General features: G+C 45.3%; 1 protein-coding gene across 4 annotated transcripts in view; it reads left to right on the forward strand.

Annotated features, from left to right (window-relative positions):
• The window catches only part of reln (reelin), an 88,557-nt gene extending 62,163 nt beyond the window's left edge, over positions 1–26,394 (forward strand). Inside the window, exons 18-65 of one of the 4 annotated variants that reach the window (XM_019857219.1) lie at positions 99–332; positions 1,177–1,338; positions 1,742–1,978; positions 2,079–2,271; positions 2,909–3,021; positions 4,222–4,359; positions 4,440–4,626; positions 4,937–5,142; positions 5,216–5,387; positions 5,526–5,732; positions 5,845–6,080; positions 6,708–6,865; positions 6,958–7,165; positions 7,254–7,330; positions 7,431–7,589; positions 7,667–7,861; positions 8,397–8,670; positions 8,761–8,901; positions 8,984–9,161; positions 9,243–9,327; positions 9,392–9,574; positions 9,806–9,974; positions 10,129–10,234; positions 10,344–10,570; positions 10,673–10,896; positions 10,975–11,125; positions 11,224–11,482; positions 11,578–11,827; positions 11,919–12,087; positions 12,708–12,848; positions 13,712–13,889; positions 13,961–14,154; positions 14,261–14,511; positions 14,600–14,754; positions 15,956–16,170; positions 16,375–16,552; positions 17,274–17,449; positions 17,665–17,771; positions 17,847–18,089; positions 18,165–18,340; positions 18,424–18,497; positions 18,567–18,728; positions 19,028–19,185; positions 19,377–19,602; positions 20,137–20,334; positions 20,554–20,652; positions 22,016–22,021; positions 25,990–26,394. In XM_019857219.1, coding sequence (XP_019712778.1) covers positions 99–332; positions 1,177–1,338; positions 1,742–1,978; positions 2,079–2,271; positions 2,909–3,021; positions 4,222–4,359; positions 4,440–4,626; positions 4,937–5,142; positions 5,216–5,387; positions 5,526–5,732; positions 5,845–6,080; positions 6,708–6,865; positions 6,958–7,165; positions 7,254–7,330; positions 7,431–7,589; positions 7,667–7,861; positions 8,397–8,670; positions 8,761–8,901; positions 8,984–9,161; positions 9,243–9,327; positions 9,392–9,574; positions 9,806–9,974; positions 10,129–10,234; positions 10,344–10,570; positions 10,673–10,896; positions 10,975–11,125; positions 11,224–11,482; positions 11,578–11,827; positions 11,919–12,087; positions 12,708–12,848; positions 13,712–13,889; positions 13,961–14,154; positions 14,261–14,511; positions 14,600–14,754; positions 15,956–16,170; positions 16,375–16,552; positions 17,274–17,449; positions 17,665–17,771; positions 17,847–18,089; positions 18,165–18,340; positions 18,424–18,497; positions 18,567–18,728; positions 19,028–19,185; positions 19,377–19,602; positions 20,137–20,334; positions 20,554–20,652; positions 22,016–22,021; positions 25,990–26,086 — 8,332 coding nt within the window. In that variant the 3' untranslated portion in view covers positions 26,087–26,394. The remainder of the gene's footprint in view (positions 1–98; positions 333–1,176; positions 1,339–1,741; positions 1,979–2,078; positions 2,272–2,908; positions 3,022–4,221; positions 4,360–4,439; positions 4,627–4,936; positions 5,143–5,215; positions 5,388–5,525; positions 5,733–5,844; positions 6,081–6,707; positions 6,866–6,957; positions 7,166–7,253; positions 7,331–7,430; positions 7,590–7,666; positions 7,862–8,396; positions 8,671–8,760; positions 8,902–8,983; positions 9,162–9,242; positions 9,328–9,391; positions 9,575–9,805; positions 9,975–10,128; positions 10,235–10,343; positions 10,571–10,672; positions 10,897–10,974; positions 11,126–11,223; positions 11,483–11,577; positions 11,828–11,918; positions 12,088–12,707; positions 12,849–13,711; positions 13,890–13,960; positions 14,155–14,260; positions 14,512–14,599; positions 14,755–15,955; positions 16,171–16,374; positions 16,553–17,273; positions 17,450–17,664; positions 17,772–17,846; positions 18,090–18,164; positions 18,341–18,423; positions 18,498–18,566; positions 18,729–19,027; positions 19,186–19,376; positions 19,603–20,136; positions 20,335–20,553; positions 20,653–22,015; positions 22,022–25,989) is intronic. The other 3 variants (XM_019857220.1, XM_019857221.1, XM_019857222.1) reach the window with 3 other exon arrangements.
• The last annotated feature ends 6 nt before the right edge of the window (positions 26,395–26,400 follow it).

Genomic DNA, 26,400 nt, shown 5'->3' on the forward strand with positions numbered 1-26,400 from the left:
CCCATTACCGACATCAAGCTTTGTATCACCATTTAGAGTTATATAAATGTATTATCTTGATCAATTAGTCTTCATTGATTGAACTTGTTTCTACTCAGATGTGACCCAGGTTTCAGTGGTCCAGCCTGTGAGCTCGCCTCCCAGACTTTCCCAGCCTTCCTGTCCGAGGGTTTCTCCAGCCCACGCCTTTCCTCATACCACAGCTTCTCCTCCCTCCGCGGAGCGGAGGTCAGCTTCGGCTGCGGGGTTCTGGCAAGCGGCAAGGCGTTGGTCTTCAACAGGGACAGCAGGAGACACCTAGTCACTGCACCGCTGGATAGCTCTCAGGCCAGGTAACTGATCAATCGGCTCTCAGTATTGCGCAGGCCTCCTCCAAGGAGGAACAATTCTACTTCACGAGCACTATCGGACACCTAATTTCTCGGGTGTTTTCACTTGTGATTGATCCAACAGATGCTCGAGCCATTCGGCATCCACTCTCCCGTCACGCCCTCTTTCAGTCATATTTATTGTGCTCAGTGGGGGATGGAGAGAAAGATTGTGATTATAGGATGGACTACAGATGAGAGAGCTGGCAGGAGAGGATGAGAGAAAACGTTTGATCATGATGAAGTCAGAAATGGCATCTGTGTTAGATTGATTATGCCTGTTGCGGCTCTCTTGCGTGCCACCTGATGGCCGTTTTTAATGCCAATTTTGTGACTCACCGAGTAAGCAGCTGGCTAAAAGAACAATCAACTCTGCTAATGAAAGTCCAGATCAGCCAAGGACAGAGAGGTGAAGGATTGCTCTGTTGGCTTTCGAGTGAAGATTAGATATTATAGTAAATATTACCTCATTGCATGATTATTATCTCTGCTCAAATGGGAACTTGAGCCTCACATAAATATTCACACTAACCGAGGGTGCACTCATGTGAACTTTCTCACTTTAGACTCTTCCATTTGCCTTCACTATAGCTCCTTTAATTTAAGTCCTCATTTATTTAATCATCTCATCCATCATTTCGATGCCCCACACAATCTCTGACTTGCTGTTTCTGTAACCTCCTCCTCCCTGAGCACACTCCATCTTCAACACCTTTTTTCCTTTCCTGCCATTTATCAACTTGACTTTGTCACTATTTGTGAATTTTTCCTTCAAGTGTTGCATGTGCGTGTGCTCTCATCTGTACAGATACCTCCAGTTCACCCTCCGACTCGGCAGCCGAAGTACCCTGAGCTCCTGCCCAGCTCCAGACCAGGCAGGAGAGGGTGTCCTGTTGCATTACTCCACAGACAACGGCATAACCTGGACTCTGTTGCAGCACTACGCTTACCAAGGATTCCATGAGCCAAGGTTTGTGTGTGTTTAGCATCTCAGTGGGAAGCAAAGACTTTATTAGCACTCATATCCGCAGCACTGATGGTGTGCCGACTGTGTGGGCTACCGGGACTCATTGAGGCAGTTAGTGCCATCTATGTTTGCAATGAAGACAAAATAGGGCACTGAAACGGCCAGACAGGGGCAAGTGTGTCTAACTGATGTGTGTAGTGGAAACAAACAGGCAAGTTGAGGCTCTTACTGCAAGATAAAAACAGCAAATTTAAGAACCATGAACCCCAAATATATGTGGAATTTGTATGGCTCCTTGTGAACTGTGTCATTGGTATTCCTTACATGAGTGTTATCACAATGGCTCAGTCCCTAGAAGAGCAAGAAAATATTGAGAATTACAACACACTATTTTTCCCTCTCCTAGGATCGTGTCTGTCGAGCTCCCAGCTGGTGCTCGAAAGTTCGGTGTGCAGTTCCGCTGGTGGCAGCCTTACCATTCTGGCCGCGGTCACGATGTCTGGGCGCTGGATGAAATCAGCATGACGTCCGTGCTGTTCAACACCATAAGTCTGGATTTCAGCAACGTGTTGGATGTTACACAGAGTCTTGGTTTTTACCTTGGTCATGTCCAGCCCTACTGCCACCATGATTGGACGCTCAGGTAGGTCGGGAGTTTTCCTGAGATCATCTTGTAACCAGTCAGCCCCCACCCCAAAAAAGGCTGATGAAAGTTATCTGCTTTCTTTCATGTTGTCCTCCAGTTTCTCTGGTGAGCCCAGCCCTGGTTCCAGTAATCGCTATGTGGAGACTCAGTCAATGCAGATTGGTGCCTCCTACAGTCTGCAGTTCTCGCTGGTTATGGGCTGCGGTCGCGAGTCGTCCCCTCACATTGACACTCAGGTCCGCCTGGAGTTCTCCACCAATCACGGCCTCACTTGGCACTTGGTCAAAGAGGTAAAAAGGAGGAGTTGTGTCCACCCTCCGTGTCATGACATTTCAGTAAATTGTTCGTTTTCAGAATTGTTACTGTTTAAAATGGTATCGGAAGTTGTAGTTCTTCATTTACCTGACTCCCCGTGACCCTGAACAGGATCAGCGGGATAGAAAATGGATGGATGGGCTTTGTTAAAGCCTATAGCAGTATCTTCGAGGAGCAAGGAAATATTTAATGTATTCATGATAATGGGTTTCTCTCATAAAGCCCCTTAACATTGTTTAGATAATGACATGCTTAAGATGCAGTGCTTTGTGTCATCAAGAAATGATAGCAATGACTTTTAATCACTCTGCTTTGAGCAAATACATAGGAAGACTAATCTTTCGGAAGCTTATCTTCTTACAATGCAGACAGATATTTTTGTATGATCACAATTGATTCATAAATATTCTACAAGTTAAAAATGTGCTGAGTTTTTTTTTTTTTTTTTGTGTGTGTATTGAACCGGTGTCCCAGGCAAATATTTAACTTGTAGTTTGATTGCTACACAGCAGTTAAAATGAACCAAAATGCAGAGAACAATTGATCTTGACGGTGCTGTCTCTTAAGAATAGTTGTGTCCTCTCTTCTGATCTCTTGTTCTCCATCACTTAGGCTTGTCTGCCTGGCATGCCAAGCTGCTCTGAGTTTACGGCTCCCAGCGTGTACCACCCATCAGAGTTCACAAAATGGAGACGCATTACTCTGTCTCTGCCTCAGAAGACATGGTAACAGAACTTTGTGCGAAGGTCACACACTACTAATAATAATAGTAGAAGTAGTTGAAGGAGCAGTTCTTTCTGCTTAAGCTTTGGAGTCTATATTTCCTAGAAAATATCCCTAAATTCCCATTTGTATTTATCCCACTTTACTCTTCATTCACTTCTTTTATAATCAATATTGGTAAATAAACCAAAGAATTAGTTGATTACGACAGTCGCATTTTCAATAATGATGTGACCAAAATATGATTAAAGCAACAAATCATTTCATGGCATTCAAAAAGATGAAATATTTAACTACAACAAAACTTAAAAGTATCTGCTCGGAATTTTAACACAGGAATCCTGTGCTTTAAATCCTGACAATAATTTCAGGGTTATGTTGCCACACCAACAAGGTTATTTTTATACGTTGACCTAGCAAAGCGTGCCACTTGTTTTTACCAGAACTCAGTATCTCGCCTTTTTTTGTTTCATTGGTCACATCTCCTTTGTATGATGTCACACTAAATGCTATTATCTTCTTTTGTCATACTTTTTTGTTATAATCAGTATTCTGTTCACAAATTCGGCTTTGGGGACTTTCAGCTTGTCCCATAAGGGCGACTCACTCAATTGGAGTTTAAAAAAAACAAAAAACGAATCAGAATACATTTGTAGGTGTTATTAACATGAAACGAGAGCCTCCTTTGACCCTGTATATAACATAGCCCACAAAGCATTCCATTTTTCTACAGTTGACATTGCCAAACGCATTGGCATTATGAACCTGTCATCTCTCCCGACATATGATGATTGCCTGCGCCATCAGCCATAGGTTCCACGTACATCAACACACATAAAGCAGGACACAGATCACTCTGACCTTCAGACCATTCTTACTTCTTACTTATAGAGAAGCATCCTCTAATCTCCTGCAGTGTGGTGACAGGTCAACCGGGTCATGGCTGTGATTTGGTAATAAAACAGTCGTGGTCAGGAGTGGGTCCGGGGTGATTTTCGGGTCATTTGTCACGGTTGTGCAGCTGCACAAGCAAGCGCAATATTTATCCCTCACTATCAAGGTTGTCTACATGTGATCATGTTCTGCCGTAAAGATCAATTCCATGAAAACATGTTGACGTACTTGACATCAAAGACAGTTTCTATCGCAAATTCTAAATTTTTGAGCCATGTGAAGCATGTGTTTGTACCATCTGTGTTCAGGTCCAGTGCCACACGCTTCCGATGGATCCAAAACTACTACGGGGAGCAGGACGAGTGGGCCTTAGATGACATTTATATTGGCCAACAATGTCCGAACATGTGCCACGGACACGGCTGGTGTGACCACGGACACTGCAGGTCAGCATTCGAGGTCACCGAAATTGAGATGAGTTGGACTTGTTTGTATTTTTGATACAAATGAAGCGCTTCTTTGGCAGGTGTGACGACAGCTTCTCTGGTACAGACTGCTTGCCATCCTCCCCGCTCTCGTCCAGTGTCCTCTCAGACTTCGAGTCCCAGGATGCACTGCTGGCCACTTGGCAGGAAGTGATAGGCGGAGAGGTGGTCAACCCTGATGTCGGCTGCGGGGTGGTTTCATCTGGTTCCTCCCTGTACTTCAGCAAGGTAGAGAATAGCCTAAGCTTATTTTTGACCACTTCCAAATACTTAATTTGGTTTTAAAAAAATAATTATTATTAAATACGTACTGGAGCTTATGTAGAAGTAGTTGGATGTTTGGAATACAGTACCAACATATCCCTCCGTTCCTCTTTTGTTCTTTCAAAGAGACGCTATTTGTAATCTTGAGAATGCAATTGAATTTCGATGGCCACTCACTTCCCCGCCAAAATTTAAAAATGCATAATATTTCTGGTTTAAATGTTCCGTGGTTACAAATAATCATCTGACATGGTAAATTTTTGTGTGACATCAGGCTGGCCTGCGGCAGCTCGTGAGTTGGGACCTGGACACGGAATGGGCGGAGTTCGTGCAGTTCTACCTGCGTGTGGGTGGAGACTGGGCAGATTGCAACCAGGCTGACAGCAGGGAAGAGGGAGTATTGCTGCAGTATAGCAATGATGGAGGCATCAGCTGGGGCCTCATTGCCGAGATGTACTTCACAGACTTTACCAAGCCTCGGTGAGATCAGCAGCGCTTATGTTTAACACAACTGGTCATTTCAAACCAATAATTTTAATCTTTTCCTGAACAGTTTTGTCCACTATGAGCTTCCTTTGGCCTCAAAGACACCCTGCACTAGATTTCGCTGGTGGCAGCCTCTTCACTCTGGGGAGGGCTATGACCAGTGGGCAATAGATGATGTCATCATTTTATCTGAGAGGGAGAAGCACATCATCCCCATAGCCAGTCCTACTTTGCCACAGGTGCATTACTGCATTTGTATAAAAAAGGAGTGGATTTATTCAATCAAGTCTGTAACATAAAACGTGGAAAAAATGAAGTGTTGGGAATGCTTTCATTACATGCCATGTTTCCACTGACAACTAAACCCCTTCTGTTAGAACTTCTATGAGAAGCCGGCTTTCGACTACCCGCTGAACCAGATGAGTGTGTGGCTGATGCTGGGTAACGAAGGCATGGAGAGGGACAGCAACAGCAGCTTCTGTGCTCCGACCGCATCTTCCATGGTGTTCGGGCGCTCCGATGGGGACAGGGTGGCGGTCACCAGGGACCTTGCCCTGCGCCCTGGCTACACCCTCCAGTTTAAGGTGAAAACTCAGAAAGTAAACCTACCCACAGTCCAAGACCACCTTACCAAGACTGATTTGTTTGTACAATGTTGTTAACTGTTAATCATTCATTTTGTTTCCCCCCTACTAGTTAAACATAGGTTGTGAGCCAGAATTCAGTGCGTCTGCCCCCATCCTGCTGCAGTACTCCCATGATGCAGGTCGCACTTGGGCTTTGGTAAAGGAGGGTTGTTACCCTGGATCCCCGGGAGCAGGCAACTGTGAAGGCAGTGGGCGGGAGCTTCGAGAACCCACCGTGTACAACACCGGGGACTATGAAGAGTGGACCAGGGTCACTGTGGTCATTCCACGCAACGTTGCAGCCAGGTAGCTATGGTAACAGCCACCCAGTGGGATCTCTTGTAGGCGTGCCCTATGTATGGCCCCAAGGAGGTGTTACATTGTCAAGTGTCCTGTAATGTTTTTGCACAACTTTTTCCCCCTTACCTTTTAACAAGAACATTTGTTGAAAAATTAATAATTGCAAATAATGTAAAATATCAGAAAAGTAATCAATTTTACACATGCATTTGTATTGATTTAAATTACGTTGATTTGAAAAAATACAATTAGGGAAAGAGAATGAATAATAATGTATAATAACATCGACTATCTTCCAAAATGTACATTATACATCGAAACTGTTTTTTTTTTTTTCATCTTTGCCTGGCCCATTTGTTGTTTTATAAATCAAATGTGGCCCTTGAACCCAAACGTTTGGCTTACCCATGATCCATGGTGTAAAGGTAACTTTTCAAACATATACTACATTCACAGAAGCCTTGGTGTGCTCTTAATCAAGACAACGGAACAGTTTGAGGAAGGCCTTTTTGATCCAATCTGCACCTATCCCACCTCTACCATTTTCTATTTCATATAGTTTTGACAGACTTTATGCATATCGCTGTTACCTCTATGGATTTCTCTTATTCAGCGTTTCTTCCATTCCTCCAGTAAAACACGGTTCCGCTGGTTCCAGGAGAGCAGCATTTACAGAGATGCTCCAGCTTTTGCACTGGATGGAGTGTACATCTCTGAGCCATGTCCGAATCATTGTGGCGGACATGGCGATTGCATTTCCGGAGTCTGCTTCTGTGACATGGGATACACAGGTAAGGCGATTGATTGAGACAGCAAGTTGAAGTGTTTGTGTCTGTATGTAGTAAACCATAGTTCAATTTTTTCTTATTTTTTTTCTCCATAGTGGAACAAGACAGCTGTGTCCCATCCGTAGCAGGTCCCACTGAGCTGAGTGAGGGTTTTGAGGGCAAGCTAAGTCCACTTTGGCAGAGCCTAAGTGGAGGCCAAATAGGAGGTGGTTGTGGCATAATCAGTGAGGGCAAGGCACTTTACTTTAGCAGCCCTGGAAGGAGGGAGGCTCGCACAGTGCCCCTGGACACCACCAACACTCGGTGGGTGGATTCCACTCTTGTTCCTTCAGGTTTTTGAGTCAAGTCATTCCATGCGAGAGCGTGATTTCAAATCTTCTCATGTGAACAGGTTGGTGCAATTCTACATTCGAATAGGCAGTAAAAGTTTGGGACCCACTTGCACCAGGCCACGCTCACGCAATGAAGGTACATTGCTATAATCCCAGGACTCGACATTGTATTCATGAGAGACCTCATTTGGATTATTCTATCGTGATGCACTTTTTTCATTTATATTTGTCTTCAGGTGTCCTTGTGCAGTTTTCCACCAACAATGGCGTCCAGTGGCAATTCCTGCGGGAACTGGACTTCAGCTCTTTCTTGGAGCCTCAAGTGGTGACCATTGAATTGCCACCACATGCCAAATCCCCTTACACGGTGTTTCGGTGGTGGCAGCCCCAACAAGGTTAGTGCAATTGTTACAGTAATACTAAAACTACTCTCTTTTTTCTTTGATTTATTGTGGGTATTTTTTTTTTCCAGGGAAACACTCAGCCCAGTGGGCTCTGGATGATGTCCTAGTTGGTATGAACGACAGCTCCAGAACTGGTTTCCATGACAAGTTTGATGGCACCACACCTCTGAGGCACAACTGGTACCGCATTCAGGGTGGGGAGGTGACTGTGGACTGTTTGTCTCTGGACACGGCTTTGACCTTCAACTCCGAAGCCATCGATAGTGAGTCACACAAACAAACTCAAACCAACTTCCGCACATGCATTAAGAGGACTTTCCAATTCCATTTTCTATTTATACAGCAGAGGGAGAGAACAGTAGTGCAATGGCTTGAGAGCAACATAACTCACAACAGGCTGAAACCGAATCACCCATTTACTGTGGCGCCATGAATGGCGCATTATAAATGAGGGCAAACTTGATTGAACATCCTGCCTGTTTTTTTATGAGAGCACCAAGCTGTGAGCGCATTTACTTTCTGTAAATAATGCTTTCAAAGTGTACTTATTCTTCCCAAGTGCACAGCATGAGTTATTTGACAACATCTATACACACGAAGACCCTGGAAGTACCCAGGAAGCATTTGAATGTTACCTTTGTTGGCCGTTTCCTTAAGCATTTTTCCTTAAGCACTTGGTCTGACTTTTTGCTTTCTTTATTTACCTGAGTATAAAGATGGCCATAGAGATGTGTTCACCATTTGAACAAAAATCTTACACCAACAAGATATGGAAGGTGATGTTTCCATGCTTTGCAGAGAAGCCAAGGTATGCCGAGAGCTGGGACTTTGAGGTTTCGGGTTCTTCCTTCCTGCAGTTTGAGCTGAGTATGGGCTGCAGCAAGTCCACCTCCTTTTCCCACGGTGTGCGCCTGGAATACTCCACAGACTGTGGACGTCATTGGTCCCTGATTACCCCGGAGTGTGTTCCCCCAGCGATCGGTTGCGCTGCCTACACTCAGAGCTCCATCTATACGTCGACACAGTACAAACACTGGAGAAGGACAACTGTATACCTGCCAAGTGCTGCTAAGTATGCACTACACACAACCTCTTATTACAACTCCTTTTACATCAGTACAGTATATTTGTTAATACTGTATTCTGGCTCTTGGTACCTCAGTTCGCCAAGGACACGATTCCGTTGGATCCAAACCCATTTTACTCCAGGGGCCGAGGGTTGGGCTCTGGATAATGTGTTGCTTGCCCCCGGTTGCCCTTGGATGTGCTCTGGTCATGGTCTGTGTGACAATGGACGCTGTGTGTAAGTCAGACAAGAATGTTGAGTAAGATGTGTTCGCTCTATGTTGCTACATTTATGTTGAGACGTTCTCATCCTGTCTAAGGTGTGACAAAGGTTATGAGGGTGCACACTGTGTGCCCTCGGCGCCCCTCCCGTCTGTTTTGAGGGAAGACTTCAATGAGCACCTGCAGCAGGAGACCTGGCCTGAGGTTTATGGAGCTGAGAGGGGAACTCTGAGTGGGGATCCCCTTAAATCTGGAACCGCCCTCATCTTTAAAGGGGTACGCCTCTCTTCAAAGTCAGTTTCGCTATTTTACAGTCGAAAGGCTTTTCTCATCCGAAAATGTTTTCCCACTTTGCAGGATGGTCTACGTATGATAGTGTCAAGGGATCTGGATTGTACAAACACACTCTACATTCAGTTCTCCTTCAAGTTCATCACAAAAGGTATTTGATTGTTTTGTCCTCTTTGTTTCATGTTAATTCGTAATGTCGCTGTTTTTTTGTGTAGGTGTACCTGAGCGCTCCCACTCAGTGCTGCTGCAGTACTCGGTGAATGGGGGTATCAGCTGGCTACTGTTGGACGAATTTTATTTCCCAGCTTCCACGGACACTCTGTTCCTCCACCTGCCGCTGCCCGCCAGCGCTCAGACCAATGCCACCCGCTTCAGACTCTGGCAGCCTTACAACAGTGGTGAAAATTTCATGTCGAAATTCATTCAATATTTTCAAATATTATAGCTATATGTGTACAAAATGCCTGAGAAAGACCTGAGGGTTAATTTGTTTCATGTTTAATAATAACATCTTTCCTTGTCCATCAGGTAAGAAGGAGGAGGTGTATATATGTGTACAAAATGCCTGAGAAAGACATGAGGGTAAATTTGTTTCATGTTTAATAATAATGTCTTTCCTTGTCCATCAGGTAAGAAGGAGGAGGTGTGGGTGATAGATGATCTAAGCATTGATGGTAGCTCCCTGCATAACCCCGTAGTGGTTAGAGACAGCTTTGAAGAAGGCCCGAATGAGTCCAACTGGCTATTCTACCCAGGGGGCAACACCGGCCTCTACTGCCCCTACCAGAAGACCGGCTTGTAAGAAAAGTGTTTCACTTTGAATGTTTCCAAAGACAAAGTCTCATTTTGCATATTCCTGTTTCAGTAATCAGTGAACCCAAGGGTGATATGATCTCCAAAATGGATGTTTTTAACCTTGACTAATCATTTGGTTTGTGTGTCTCTGTTGCAGAGAAGAGGATGAGTCAGCTATGGTGTTTGTCTCCAGCGAGCTGGGGGAGCACTCCATCACCACCAGGGACATTGACGTGAATGAGAACACAATCATCCAATTTGAGGTACACAAACAGTCTTGATGACTTCTTTCCCCAAAGTAACAATCAGCACACTCATTGAAGGCATGAATCACGGTGGGCAATCCGGGCTGATGTCTTGTTTTCCCCACAGATAAATGTCGGCTGCACGGCTGAAAGCTCTTCGGCCCATCCGGTGCGACTTGAGTTCTCCAGGGACTTCGGAGCAACATGGCACCTTTTGGTGCCGCTTTGTGCAGGTGGGCCACAGCCATCTTCGCTGTGCTCCACCGAGCTCCACCCGGCCAGTGTTTATTTCCCGGGCACCACACAGGGGTGGAGGCGAGAGGTCATCCACTTTGGCAAGCTGCGTCTCTGCGGGTGAGCACCAGCGCATCCTCACCAGCTACGCTTCTCTCACGGTCTCTTTTTTATACCTGTATCCCCTTCCCATCTATTTGTCCCTGTACTTTGTCCCTACAGGTCTGTGAGGTTCCGTTGGTATCAGGGCTTCTTTTCAACTGGGTCCGCTCCTCCTACATGGGCTCTAGACAATGTCTATATTGGCCCTCAGTGTCAGGACATGTGCAGTGGCCATGGAGCTTGTGTAGGGGGCACACATTGTATGTGTGACCCCGGCTACTCTGGAAGCGACTGCTCTGTGCCAGATATTCCCAACCCCGACTTCCTCAAAGAAGACTTTGAAGGTACAATGCGGAATAGCAACAGTATCTCAGGAGTTGTGTTGTAATTATGTCACATTAAAAAAATGTGTTTGTATTTAGACGGAGCAGTGGATATTGACCTTTTTAAACAGCTGAGTGGTGGCAAACCATCCAGAAAATGTGGTATCATGTCCAGTGGGAACCATCTGTTCTTCAGTGAAGATGGGCTGCGTATGTTGGTCACCAATGAATTGGACTTGTCGAATGCCAGGTATTGTTAGCATTGTCTGACAATATCGCCATTTTGTTACTTGGAGTTCGATGTGCTGAAATTGGAAGGACTGTAATCATGATTTTCAATGGCACCAGGTTTGTTCAGTTCTTCCTCCGTCTCGGCTGCGGGAAGGCGGCACCGGACCCTCGCTCTCAGCCAGTTCTGCTGCAGTACTCCCTGAATGGAGGTCTCACGTGGGGTCTCCTCCAGGAATTTCTCTTCAGTAACAGCAGTAACCAGGCTCGCCTGGTGGCCCTGGAGATCCCACTGCGCGCTCGCACCTCTTCCACTCGCCTGCGCTGGTGGCAGCCCTCTGAGAGCGGACAGTTTTATAGTCCATGGGTGATCGATCAGGTACTGTGAGGCAAGAGGAGGACCATCAATGACTGTGCCTCAATCAACCAAACACAACGTTACATTTCATGTATTTAACTTTCTACAAATTTCAGGTGGTGGTTGGTGGTAGTGCCAGCGGCTGGGGACCACTGGAAGATGATTTCTCCTCTATCGATACACGCTCATGGCTCCTCCACCCAGGAGGAACCAGAATGCCAGTTTGTGGCTCGGATGGACCCGCTTTTGCTTTCATAGAGAAGTCCAACACTCGCTACGCAGTCACCACTGACATCAGTTTGGGACAGGATGCCTTCATCCAGTTTGACTTTTCTGCATCCTGTTCTGTAACCAACTCCTGCTACTGTAAGCAATAAGACGATTTGAAGATTTGAATATTCTTTGCCTGAAAAAGTAAGCCTCAACAGTTGTTGCTGTTTCTTGTATGTCTTTTTAGCTGTGGAGCTGGAGTACTCTCTGGATTTAGGTCTGACGTGGCAACCTGTTGTCAGAGATTGTTTACCGACAAGCCCTGACTGCTCCTCCTACACCTTGCAAAGGCTGCTCGTTTCTGATACATACAACAAATGGGGTCGGGTGACTTTACATGTCCCATCATATGCAAGGTCAGCGCTGCTCCTTTCGAGTGTACAGTACGATAATGCCACAAATTGCAAAAAAAAAAAATTGGACTATTGAAACTGCAAAATCTTCTTTGGAACTTTTTCTTGTATTTGAATCTGCAAAGTATGCTTGTCCTGCATCACTTGCCGTAGCCCATGCGGGTATGTAGGAATGTAGCATTGGTTGAGAGAACAGTCGGTCATGGAAGCTAAGTGAGGCCGGCAGAGCGCCAAAACAAAAGAATCTCCAAGAAAGCGACTTTATTTAACGTAACGCAGAACATTCGACTTTTTACTGCAGTAGGAGCCGAAGATGGCCATCTTCTCCTTGTAATCTGTCGGATGTTGCTGCGCCATGGTCGTCCTTGCAGGATGGATAGATGGCGCCGTTTCATAAAACAAAAGCACCAAGCACCATAGATTAGTTGATCTTGAATTCTCTCGCGGCTGCTTGATTCCTACAGTCCTCCGCGTAACTGATAGCTTGCAGTTAAAACTGTGCTTCGTAAGAGTGTCTTTTCGTAGGTGCTATTTTCGGGATGTTGTTTTGCACAATGCACATACTAGCACCTACTGGAGGCATGCCTTTGCATCCTCTTTCACGCCCGCCCTTATGTTTATAGGTCTCCAGCAACAAGATTCCGTTGGTTCCAGCAGGCTCCATTTGACAAGCAGCAGACCTGGGCTCTGGATAACCTCTATATTGGAGATGGCTGTCCAGATATGTGTTCTGGACACGGAAGGTGTCAACAGAGCACCTGTGTGTAAGTAACACACACCAGTGTTTCTTAGGATGGATTTACATTGCATGGTTTAAGTGGCACAATTCAAATATTCTTCATTATCAAAACTAATGACAATATATCGGGGGGGAAACAAATGCATGGAATCGGATATCTTCAGATCGTTATCAGGCCTCTCCTAAATGTGAATAAAAATCTGATATGTATCCAATGGAAAGGCAGTGTAAACACAGATTAGCTTGACACCAATCTGAACATGACGTCATGAAAATACACCGATTGGTGATGTATACACAACCGTGTCTGCCCAAACAACACAAATAGAAACATTAAAAGTATGTGCACCCTTGGCTGAGTCAATTAAATATGCTCTAAATCTTGGACCATCCATTTTCTGAGCAGGCTTTATCCACACCAGGGTCTGCTGAAGCCTATCACAGTAGTAGGCAGGTTACACGATGAATTGGTTGCTAGCCAATCACAGGGTAGGGCACACAAAGTCAAACAACCATTCGCACTCATAATCACACCGAGGGACAATCGAGTGTTCAAGTAACCGACGATGCATGTTTTGGGGATGTGGGAGGAAATCAGAGTACCTTTTTGAGAGGGGAAGTACAAATGAATAACTCAAAAAATATGCTCAAGTGTGCATGCCCTCCTACAACTGGGATATGGCTGTGTTCGGGATTACCCAATGCACACAATAGCCACAAGTACCCATGGCTAACCCCAGATAAATTTCAGATGTTCTAGTAGGCTTTTGCTAACATTTGATTTGCTTTGTAGCAGAAGCCTCAAAGTTCTGTATTAACACTGACTTCTTTTTCAAACGGTGTATAATTCACTCTGTCTTGATGAATCACATGTGGTATCCACATCAGGTGTGATCCAGAGTGGGGTGGTGACTACTGTGATGAGCCGGTCGCTAAGCTCCCCTCCCAGCTGAAGGACAGCTTCAGTCGGGCTCCTTCTCTTGGTCACTGGCACATACTCACTGGTGGGAAACTCAGCACCGTGTGTGGAGCTGTGGCATCTGGAGCCGCTCTGCACTTTAGTGGTGTAAGTATTTTCTGTCTCTGTTATGGTTTTCTTCATTTAGCATCAATATTGTTTGTTGTGTGCCTCTACAGAGTTGCAGTCGTCAGTTGGTGACAATGGACCTCAACCTAACCAACGCCGAATTCATCCAATTCTACTTCATGTATGGCTGTATGATCCCGCCTAGCAACCGTAACCAGGGGGTGCTCCTGGAGTACAGCTTGAATGGAGGAATCCACTGGCATCTGCTGACAGAGATTTTCTATGATCTGTACACAAAGCCAGGGTGAGTGCCTTTACAGCAAGTGATTTCGATGAATGGAGCTGCAGGAACCATGTTTAGCAAGTTGGTACTTTGTTTTAAAAGTCAGTATTTTACATTATGTGTTCAGGTTTGTGAATGTTCTGCTGCCTCCTACTGCCCGACAAGAAGGTGTGCGCGTGCGCTGGTGGCAGCCGCAGCACGACGGAGTGGACCAGAGTGACTGGGCTCTTGATAACGTCCTCATCGCGGGTTCAGACATGCGGGCACAGATTTCCGACACATTCGGCGGTGTGGCACTGCCAAACCATGAGAGAGCTCCTGCTGATGAAACCTCAGAACCAAACAGTGACCTGGGCGAGCTCGAGGAAACTCCAATCGGTACAGTGCAGTTGGTTGAATAACTCAATCAAAGCTTCATTCTAACAAGAAAAGACAATGTCAGCATGTTGCTTTGCTTTGTTGGCAGTGAGTGACCATTGGTTGTTCTCCGAGGACTGCTCAGTGCAGCGTTTCTGCAGCTCCCCCGATGGCGTGATGGCGTGCGGCAATGCTGATGGAAGAGAGGTTTACGCTGTCACGCATGATATAATCCCTGAAAAGGGTTGGGTCATGCAGTTCAAGGTGATTCGTGAGCAAAGAATACACACGCTTACTTTGCGGCAGGGCCTGGCACACTTCTGTGTACCTTTATGTAAAATAGATTATTTAAAAAAAAAACTTGCACTCCCTTTTATTAGTATGATTATAATTTGATTATCATTTCATTGTAATCAATTAACAAAAATAAGATAAGTTGAAACCTCATTAATAAAATAAGAAGAATGAATGTCAAATTGTGGACGACACCCCTGCTTATTTGCACTAAATATATTAAATAAATAGACAGTCATGGAATGTATATTTAAAATATTTATTTTTGTGTATTTATAATATTCTTTGCAATAAATCAAGTAACCTGTTCATACTTTAATGCAACAAATATCTTTGTTGGGCCGAATTAAAGACTGAAGTGGGTCATTTATGGCCCGCAACCCATGCTTAGTTACCAAATACTTCAATATCACCAAAATGAGGAAAAATTCTGGCGGCCCGATGATCCAGTGGTCAGCGCATCGGCCTCACAGTGAAGTGATACCGGGTTCAATTCCATCCCTGTGTGCAGTTTGTATGTCCTTCCCTGCGTGGGTTTTCGCTGGGTACTCCAGTTTCCTCCCACATTCCAAAAACATGCATGGCAGGCTGATTGAACACTCTAAATTGTCCCTAGGTGTGAGTGTGAGCGTGGATGGTTGTTCGTCTGTGTGTGCCCTGCAATTGGCTGGCAACTGGTTTAGGGTGTCCCCCGCCTACTGCCCGAGGACAGCTGGGATAGGCTCTCGCACCCCCTGCGACCCTTGTGAGGATAAGCGGATTGGAAAATTGATGGATGGATGGGAAAAATTCTCAATATATTTTACAAATGTTCAAATATCCTTCGTCCCTAGCGCTGTTCAGAGGTACATGGTTTAAATTTCAGCTCTGGCCTTCCTGCACATTCGGGTAATTGACTTGAAATTTTCCATAGCTGCGAATGTGAGTGTCAATATTTGCCGTGCAATTCACTAGCCACCAGTGCAGGGTGTACCCAACCTTTCACCCGAAGTCAGCTGAGGTAGGCACTGGCTCAAACCATGACGCTAATGACAACAAGCACCATAGAAAATGGATGGATATCATTTCCTTGTGCAGGTGTACCAAATAGTATAGATGCTCTGTGCATTTTCACTTCCCTGCACCAATCACTAATGTTGCGGCAACAAAATTTCAAACTTGTGTCCTATAGATTGCGGTCGGCTGCGTGGTTCCAGATCGTGCTGCGGACAGACAGGTCCACGTTCAGTACTCTGCAGACTACGGTGTGACGTGGAAATACCTGGTTCCCCAGTGTTTGCCCGCCGATCCTCGTTGCGGAGGACACGTTTCGCAGCCGTCGGTCTTCTTCCCCGCAGAGGGATGGAAGCGGGCTATCTATCCCCTGCCCGACGGCCTCGCTGGCACGTAGGTCAACACATTTCTAAACATGTGGCGCTCTTAATATTTCATTCGCCGTCACGCATGAGCTACATTATTGATAGATCTATTTATTGTTACAACATCAATGATTTAAACTTTTGTCATCTAAATCTTGGAAAAGGCAGATGCATGTTCAGCTAAACTTTTTACATGACCCAAAGGATTCAGCCTGCTTCTCCTGTCCTTTAGTTCAGTGCGCTTCAGGTTCTACCAGCAGCACTCAGACGTTCAGTGGGGTGTGGAGAACTTTTATATCGGGCCAGCGTGTGAGAGCCATTGTGGCGGACATGGCGACTGTTTGGATCAGCGTTGCCTCTGTGACCCAGGATTCACCGGACCAAATTGTTATGCCAGTGCAGCGCTGAAGGTAGCATCTTGCTTTTGAGATTCATTACATTCAAACTATTGCGTCTTTTCCACCTAACAAAATAAGAACATTCTGTTCATCTGAAAATGCTGGCTTTCAAGTGGATGCCAACAGCGAGTAGCAGTGCACTATAATCCCAAACCGTAAAGCCATGCTAGAAATCAGATGGACGGAAAAAAAAATCCTCACACAATGACACAATAGCTAATAATAAAACGGTGAAAGGTAGAGTTCACACTTGAAGACACGTTTGCTTGAGTATACAGGTGCATCTCAGTCGACAAGAATATAGTGGAAGTCAGTTGTCATTTATTTTGGTAGTTCATTTCAAAAGGTTTAATGATGTGACATACAGACAGCCTGAAATATTTCATGATTAGGTTTTTTTTTGTAATTCTGATGATGAGAGTTTAAAGAAACCCTAAAATCATCATCTCAAGGGATTACAACATTACATTAAAAACAGTCTCAATTATTTTTAATAAAGAATTTAGACAGAAATTGGCTTTCTGAAGAGTATTTTCCTGTGCGTTTAAGATACCGTAATATGAGTTTCACATGTCACGTAGAACTGGACACCGGTTCACAAAAACATATAAACAGGCCAGGATTGACTATGATCTGGAGTTTTCCAAAAAGTGTGGACTATGCAAAAACAAGAAGATATGTGATGAAAACATTTTCAGGAATACTGCTTTTTAAGCAATCTTTTCCCCTGTAGGCATCTTTGAAGGAACGTTTTGACTGGGAAGGAGCGGCCGGGCCTCAGTGGCACGTTCTTGAGGGAGGTCGACCCTGCACAGACTGTGGTGTGTTGGTAGAGGGTACAGCCCTGTATTTTGGAGGAGCTGATGCCAGACAAGCTATTACCACTGACCTGGACCTTCGGGGAGCTAAGTCAGTATTTGGTCATTTTTCACAACAAGTTGCACACAACACAAGAAGTTGCAACTTTATTTGTTTCTGACAACAGCACAAGCTTCACAACATGTCCTAATATGCTATTTTTCCGCTTAATTTCACATTCCACGCACACACCTCGACTCTGCCCTCATCGACATTGACCACACGCCTAAAGGTTTAAATTGTCACGATCTGTTTTGTGGCCAAAGGTTTGTGGAGTACTGGGCCAGGATTGGAAGTGAAAATAACATGTCCATGTGCCACCGTCCAACATGTCGAAAAGAAGGAGTGCTGTTGGACTACTCTACCGATGGAGGTGCGCTTTAAAACATGTGATATCGCTGTCACCTTTTTGCCTCCCGCTCAGCAAATCTGTCCCTATGCTCCTCAGGTGTGTCGTGGATCCTACTGCATGAGATGGACTATCTCAAATACGTGTCTGTGAGGAGAGATTACATCGTCCTGCCAGAGGGAGCCCTGACCAACGCCACTCGCCTACGTTGGTGGCAACCTTTTACTGTTTACTCTGGCTTGGCCTCTCCCAGCCTGGAACGAGCCCAGTGGGCCATAGACAACATCCTAGTAGGCGGGTCAGACATCAATCCGTCAAGCCTGCTTGACACCTTTGATGATGGTAAGCATATGACAAACGAAAAGCGTATTGGTCAAGAGGTAAGCAAACCCCTTTATGTTTTGTCTTGTTTTCCAGAAGGTGTATCTCACGAGGAAAGTTGGAGCTTCTACCCGAATGCCGTGCGAACTGCGGGCTTTTGTGGAAACCCCTCGTTTCACCTTTACTGGCCCAACAAGAACCAAGACCGGACACATAACATCCTCGCCACTCGAGAACTTATAGTGCAGCCTGGCTACATTTTACAGTTCATGGTATTAGAGCGATTTTACATTTCTATCAGCAACTCTTATCTGTATGTTGCGTTCGTTTGATGTTGATCGTCTGACTATTTTAGATAGTAGTTGGCTGTGAGGCAGACACATGTCAGGACCATCATTCTGTCCTGCTGCAGTACAGGAAAGATGCAAGGTAGATCCTGCTTCATCGCAATGACCATGTTTGATATGGAATTGAACATTTGTCACCTTACTCTTTCAGGTCTGACTCGTGGCAGTTGGTACAGTCTGAGTGCCTCCCCTCGTCAGTCAACAACGTGGGCTGCTCTCCCTTCCAGTTCCACGAGTCCACCATCTTCAGTCCTGTCAACAGCTCAACATGGACCAGGGTCACCGTTCAACTGCCTGACCACGTCTCTTCAGGGTAGCACTGGGCAATTGATTCCACTCAACAAAATGGCTGCAAACAGAGAGGAGCTACAGTAGTGCATAAAAACACAAGTCAATATTGTCCCAAAATGGAAAAAAGTAAAGCTTGTTTTGAATAATGTCATAGTCCTAATCTGTAAATAATATTACAAATCAGGTTTTTCTGGAACAAATGAGATTTTATTTCGAAGCCATGCCATGCAGCCATACTTCACTTTTGTGTGTTGCATTTGTATTTTAACACGTCAACAATGTAGTTTTGCGTGCCCTTTGTGGTGTGTTGTCCATTTCCAGGGCGACTCAGTTCCGCTGGATTCAAAAAGAGGGGGCGGGAGAGCGTCAGAGCTGGGGAGTAGACCGCGTTTACATCGGCGAAGCCTGCCCAGGACTCTGCAGTGGACACGGCTACTGCACGAGCGGAATGGTCTGCATCTGTGATGAGGGATATCACGGTGGGTCACAAACAGTGGAAAATGATAAGTACAAATTCAATTCTTTATGACTTTTAACAGAGCTACATGACTGGTGTCAATTCTGCTCAGAAAAGATGCAGCTTTTTATTTTATTTTGCAATATGATCACAACAAGCTAACCAATTTCCATCATTGTCCCCACACTGTTGCTTCTTCTCCCACCTGAACAGGTGATGACTGCTCCCTCTCTGGCAGAGACTTGCCAAGCTCCATTAAGGACAACTTTGAGTCGGGCAGCGTGTCCCCGGAGAGCTGGCAGCTGATTCAGGGTGGAGGAGTGGGCAGTGGGTGTGGACAGCTGTCACCGCATGCACATGGAGACTCGCTCTATTTTAATGGCTGTAAGATGAGGCAGGCTGTTACTAAACCGCTGGACCTCACTCGAGCCAGGTACAGGTACAGCCAAAACACAAATCACACAGATTTTTTTTTTTTTGCCTATTCATCACACTTAAATGTTTCATCTGAACAAGTTGTCCAGGTTTTGAATTGGCAAAGTAGCCACTCACTGACATCACACTGCCCAAATCATATTTTTCTGTCGGCATGATATTTCTTTTAACAAATGCTGTGTCATTCCAGACTGTACCGTTGAAAATATTTTCCCAAAAGGTTTGAGGCTCATTAAGATATTTTTACACAAATGTGAGAAAAGCCTATATTTTATTTTATTTTTGTCTTAGCGGTGGTTTTTAGATTTGAACTCTCCCACAGAGGTCATATGGTTAAGCAACGTATTTCCTTGTTGTCCTTGTGAGATATTATTTGTGATCCAAAATGTTTAAGTGTGACAAATACGCAAGTGAAATCTTAAATCAGGAAGGGGACAAAAACATAGCGTTTCCTCCATCTTAGAGATGCTAAAATAAATGGAGCGAAAACTTGACGTGTCCCGCTAACCTTTGCCATCCCTTCTCTCTCTCCCCGCAGTAAGATCATGTTTGTGCTGCAGATTGGTAGCGTCGCACAGACAGACAGTTGTAACATTGCTCTGGACCGGGCTGACACGGTCGACCGAGCAGTACTGCTACAGTACAGCGTCACCAATGGAGTCAGCTGGCACGTCATCGCCCAGCACCAACCCAAAGACTTCATAAAGGCCCAGAGAGTTTCCTACAACATCCCACTGTAAGTGACTCACACTGAAGCATTATTATCTTTTCAAATGTCATTTGATTGTGAGAGCTCTTATAATCTCATTGAATTATGCAGCTTTATCGAAGAACTGTCACGTGTTTACGGAGGTCTTATAATAATAATAATTTAACCAATACTCCAGCTGTCCATTACAATACACACAGAATAAGTAATATGATTCTGAATACAGTGTACGCTTGCGTTCCCCAGGGAAGCGAGAGTTAAAGGGGTGATGCTACGATGGTGGCAGCCACGCCACGACGGTGCAGGACATGACCAGTGGGCGCTGGACCACGTGGAAGTAGTTCTGTGAGTACCCAAATTCCCGGCCAGACGCTGGCCTACAACCCCACTAGAGCCCAAATCTGCCCTTGTCTGATCCCGCATCACCAGTAGATGACCCCCCTCCCCTTTTAATCCAAACATACACAGGAAGCGTGCACACAGATCGTAAGCGCATCTCCACACTTGCGTACACCGACAGTGAAGTTCAACACTGCTTCTGCTGTCAGGCAAGCAGGAACGTTACTGCAGTGTGCTTTGCTTTGGAGGGATCTGTTTGTGGATAGATTCCTGCATGTTGCTCGAGATCTTGCTCCCTGCCAATATGGGCACTTGTTGTTTATTCAAAACTAAACCTGACGCATTAAAAGCTGCTAATAACCACGTACGCACTTTTGCCCTGTTTCCTTTAAACAGTGCAGTGCAGTTCAGTTGAGCAAAAACAGTACAATAATAGCCAACTTAGAATGAGCCAAGGCGGATGTTTGAGAAAAATTCTCAGGGCTAAACGCCAAACAAAAATGTCAGTTAAAGTATGAAGACTCTCAAGTTACTCACAAATATCCATAATAAGTGTGAAATCTGTGCCTGGTGGATACACAGGTTTGCCTTCTGCCGTCTCGTGGGAGAACGTGTGACTCTAAAGATACATGTTTTATTTCGTGCAATTTGATGACTTTCCATGTGTCCATATCACATTTCAGCGTCAGGATGGAGCTGGTTCACTGATTGGTCAAAATTGGACTCATTTCTTGGCATGCTCCAGGTCGCATTCTTCTTAGCTGTAGCATTCATTGGTCAGTACGCACAGCTATGATGTCCCACCGTTGACGTCACAGCTAGCACCATCGCGCCAACACGAGTCACGTCAACTGAACTGTACTGTAGCTTTTGGTGGAAACCTGCTTTTTAGTGCCTAAACCTGAGCTGCCCCCTGGTCTCTGTGGCCGTGACCCCCTCCCCGCTCCCTGTGCACGGCGTTCAACAGTGTCTGCTGACAAGCGTGACCATGATCCTCACACTCTTGTTTATTTCTCTCTGTTCAACACTTGTCCCCTCCTCCACACCCAATTTCCTTTTTCTTTTGCTCCCCTCCCCACTACCTTGCCGCTTCATGTGCTGCCTCGGATCACGCTCATGCCCTCTGATTCTGATTTACGACTCCTCAACTTCCCGCCCCCATCACTGCCATTAATTCCATTTATTCTCACTCTTTCTCTTCTCCTCCTCTTCCTACTCCTGGGGGCCCCTGCCCCATCCCTCCCTCAGGCCTGGGCTCCCACCCCCTCTCACCTTTCTGCGAGACAGCAGTCCCCCTCGCCTGCCCCTCCCCTCTCGCGCTCTAACCTCTGCTCTCTTCTGTATTCTGCTCCCTCTGGCATGGCTGTAGCGTCAGGTAAGTTCACCGCCTCTTCCCGAATAAACCCCCCATCCTTCTCCCTCCTCTCTTTTTTGCCAGCCTCACTGCTCCTCACACAGCACACATGCGCACTCACCCCCGGTTTCACCCGACACTGTAAACCTCGCTCATCATCACTGCAGTCATTTCCACGAGCTCGCTTTTTTTCTCGGGTCCCCCGCAGACCAGCTGCTCACACAGTCCAGGTGGAAGCTCTGTAACGTGAAAGTCATTGAAACAAAACCAAATGAAATGGGCTCACTGTATGACAGAAAATGAGGGATAGCCATACCAATTTTTTCAATACGAAGACGACAAAAGTAACACAAATGTCAGTGCGGTGTGTTGGTGTGTACGGTATGTGTGACGTACTTTTATCTGTTTTGTATGACCTGGCTGCTTATTTTGCTGGCTGGCGTTTGTGTTTCAAGTGGCTTTAAATGTTGGGTTTCAGGTTCAGCGTTTGTCGCTGAGTCCCTGGAACGTTCTTTTTTTTGTTTTAGTTCACGCCCAAACTCAGCTTTTACTTCCAGTATCAAACATCTGGCTGGAGCACTTCATCTGCTCAATTCTACACCCTGCATGGCTCAACGTATTGGGTCGATCTCATTTCCTTCATTGCAAACTCCGATGTCTTCGTTCCTCTGCTTTATTTTATTTTAGCAAGACCATCAAACTACTGTGCCAATGACGAGTTTGGGTCAGGGTGGAGCTAGCCATGGCTGCACTTCGGCCTTATTTTCTATGCGCTTAAGTCAACATGCCGAACAGCTATGCACTTTTCTGGCTGTGTGGATTCTACCATCCCCTTAAATCTGGCTTTTACTAATATTCATGCTAGAGTAGCACGTAGGGCGGAGAAGCTTTAGAATGTAGCCGTTTACTATCGCAATATGGTCATTCGAGTGTTCTTCCATCGACTTGTAAGTCTCACGTCTCAGAAAGGTGTAACCTGAAGTTTAAATTCAGTTGCGGCATGGCCCTCCACATATTTAAGTGACTTTGGGAAAGCGACAACTTTTTGTGTTGTCTTCTAATTGCGTAGATCAAACACAGGCTGTGAATCAGCTTGTCGAGCATTTTATTCGTTGACTTTCCTATTTATTGGCAGAGAATATTGGTGCCAAGTTTTTTTTTTACGCCCATCTGCAACTGTGACCAGAAATTCTACTTCAAACAGGGTGCCATTGGCCAACATTAAATGACAAATGGACAAACGTTTGGAGTTTTTTTTTTTTTTTTTTGGGAGGGGGAGGGGGTCCAAATTTAAAGGCCCGGTGTTTTTTTCTCGTGGATTTAAATGCCTTCCACAAGTCTCAAGAAAAACTCTGTGCCCCGTGATTTGCAGCCATCTTTGGATTTCAATGAATCTTGTAGTGTTTGTGCGCTCATTCATTTGTCTGACATCCGGACAAGAGAATACACGATGAGAAGTGCAGGCTCGTAAATAATGACTGACACAAGTACGTACATCCGCACCGCGTCAACAACTCCACCGAGCGCTCAAGTATTTGCCCTTTCTCAGACACTGTTAGCCATTAGCTGCAAGGTAATACTAATCGGTGCATCCAGGAAAAGTCATGCAGCTCTGCTTACCTTTTAGCTTTGATGTAGTCTTTCATCCCTCCACGTCCAGACCGCAAATAAATGGCGCTGGTGCAAAATGGACGAAATTTAATTAAAGTCAGCTAAGTGACCAATGGTTGAACCAACTGTTGTAGATCTTTTTCCGGCTTGATGAGGAAGCATGGAGGACTGCAGGGGCATGCAAATAAGACAAATGAGATGGACCCATTGGCTTCTTTGTCATGGAGGGACCTCCCTTTTTTCCGTGGCCGTTGGCTGTTTTTCCGTCCATAGCCGACATGCGCTCAACCCTCCATCAAGCATACAACCACCCACCCCTCCCCCAGCCTCCCCGCTTTGCAGAAAGCCCCGCAGCCCGCCCCGGCTGCACAGCTGGCTCACTGGCATCACCCTGCTGGACAGAAGAGGCAATGAACAGGCTAAGCGAGAGCGACGCGCCACCATCTCGTTCCGACCGCTTGTCTGCTCAAAACCATGCACTTTGTGTCGATTTTCTTTCCTCCCACTCTTTACTCTGACCTCAAATTCTCAGTGTCAGAGCGTGTGTGTGCAAGTGTGTCCCATGTCTTGTCTTGTAGGTTAGTGAAAATCTGGGTCACGTTTCTTCTTTCCATTTTCAATTGGTCATCAAAATCGAAAAGGGACTGATGATTTATTTTTTTAATTTCACACACATAAAAACAAAAAGATGAGTTTGATTGATTCATTGGAGGCCCAAATAAAAATTACAACATAAAAAAAAAAACAGATCACTGGACTGGACAGAGTTTGATTTCAATATTTAATTGCTTGGGTTTATGAACCCAGAGGTTTGTTAATGGGCATTATTAAAGTTGCATTAGCTTGTTTCAGTCCAACAAGATACTGTCTACACAGAGTTCCTCGCGTATCATTGCACAGTAGTTGCCCCAAGTCTACTATCGTCCTCATGCGGTGTAACCTTTGCATATGAAAGAGTGAAAAACAATGCGTGGAATGCAGGAAGCCAATTACAGTCGCACTTCAAACTTGTTTGTTGTTGCTATCCAGTAATATGGCTGATGGATAATTCAGTGGATTGTGACAAGTAACAAGCTGACATTTCTTGACTTATATTCATGATCAAACTTCCAGGTCATGTGAACATGAAGAATTGAGTATTAGAATCAAATTCAGTCCCGTGGCCTGTTTTTCTGTTTTATTCTCTTATTCTGAGGTGAAAATTACAGTCTGAAAACTCGGTATCTTCCGTTTATTTGTGGTGGGTGAAAAGCAAATGTGGAAACGTGATGTCATTTCTTATTTGTTTGTCTTTCAATTGTCATGGGCTCTTCATGGGTTCATTGCCGTGACATCATCTCCATTGCGGATCAGAGGGTTGATTTACCCTATTCCGTATTTATAGTGTTGACTAAATAGCTGTCTATGAGCCTCCCCCCCCAAAATCAGGATGAACAATGCCATGAACATTGTTGCGTTTGAATGTGCAAAACGTTTTAAACTGCTGCCAATGTTGAACTCACTCATGATTACGTGTGTCGCGCTGTCCCATAACTGGCTTTCCTGGACACAAAAACATATTGAAAATAGAAATAGACTTATAAAAGGAAGAACATCCAGGAAATACAAATGAACTACATTTGAATATCAAAAATTCACAGTGCCTGATTTGACATTCGATTCTACACATTTGAAGGTCATATGGGAAAAACTGTCCAGAATATTAAGCATCCCTACTTTTACTTTATACTGTGAACTTCATTTGTCTATTTGGGAATTACCCTACACAGAACACAACGTGATGTATTTTCTGTTTGAATAACGAGAATTGTTCATACCGCACGCATTTCCCATCACCAACAGAGAGTTTATTTGCACATTAAAAAAGCTATACAGGTAGCCACAAGATTAGGACGAATATTGACTTTAAGCCCTTTTTTTAACCCTTTTGGGGACAGCGGTTACTACAGTGGACAGCTTGCCATCTTATCAGGTTACAGGCTGCATGAAAGGGCTAATTTGCTGCTCCTCGCTGCTTTGAGGGAGGACTTTGAAAGTTGATGGTTCGTTAAGTTTAGCACCGCCTATAACAATGCGTTTCTAGACCATAATGGAAAGAGTCAATTGAAAACGGAAAGAAGGAATGATCCACACATCCACATAGTTGTGGCACCATGTCCTTTGCAGAACATCAACAAATGCCCTTTTGTTGAGCAGCACTACTGGGTTGGAGGTTAGGACCGAGACACGCATGATGCCAGAGTCGAGCGGCAGCATCGCAGCGACACCACCGTGTGTGCGCGCATGAATGAACGTGTGTGTGTGTGTGTGTGTGTGGAAAGGTTCACTAATCACACATGTCCCTCCTCCCCTCTTTCACTGTGTTTGTATCCCTCCAGCACCCGTAAACAAAACTACATGATGAACTTTGCCAGACAAAGCGGCTTACGTCACTACTATAGCCGCAAGCGACGGGCACTGCAGCGGCGTGCCTGAGGCTCCGGAGATGGGATTTTGCCTCCCCCTTGACCCGCCAATCACACACTGAGCCGTCCGCATTCATCCCTTTTGTCTCCTGACGATGTCATCACCAAATCAAGTTCACGCTCTAGCCAAAATCTGTCCCATATCGCGCCCGCAATGCTTTGGCGTTGGATGAAGCTCGAAGACAGGAGTGTCGTGGCCATTTTGTTTACTTTCTACCATGGACGGTTAGGGTTTTGCTGTGGTTCCTCTTCCCACCTGGCTCCATCTCCTGCCACACAGAGCCCCCCCACCACCCCACCCCTGCCCCTCCTTCTCCCCCCCCC

Source organism: Hippocampus comes, unplaced genomic scaffold (genome assembly GCF_001891065.2).
Source record: "Hippocampus comes isolate QL1 unplaced genomic scaffold, H_comes_QL1_v1.1 scaffold186, whole genome shotgun sequence".
In the NCBI taxonomy this organism is placed as follows: Eukaryota; Metazoa; Chordata; class Actinopteri; order Syngnathiformes; family Syngnathidae; genus Hippocampus; species Hippocampus comes.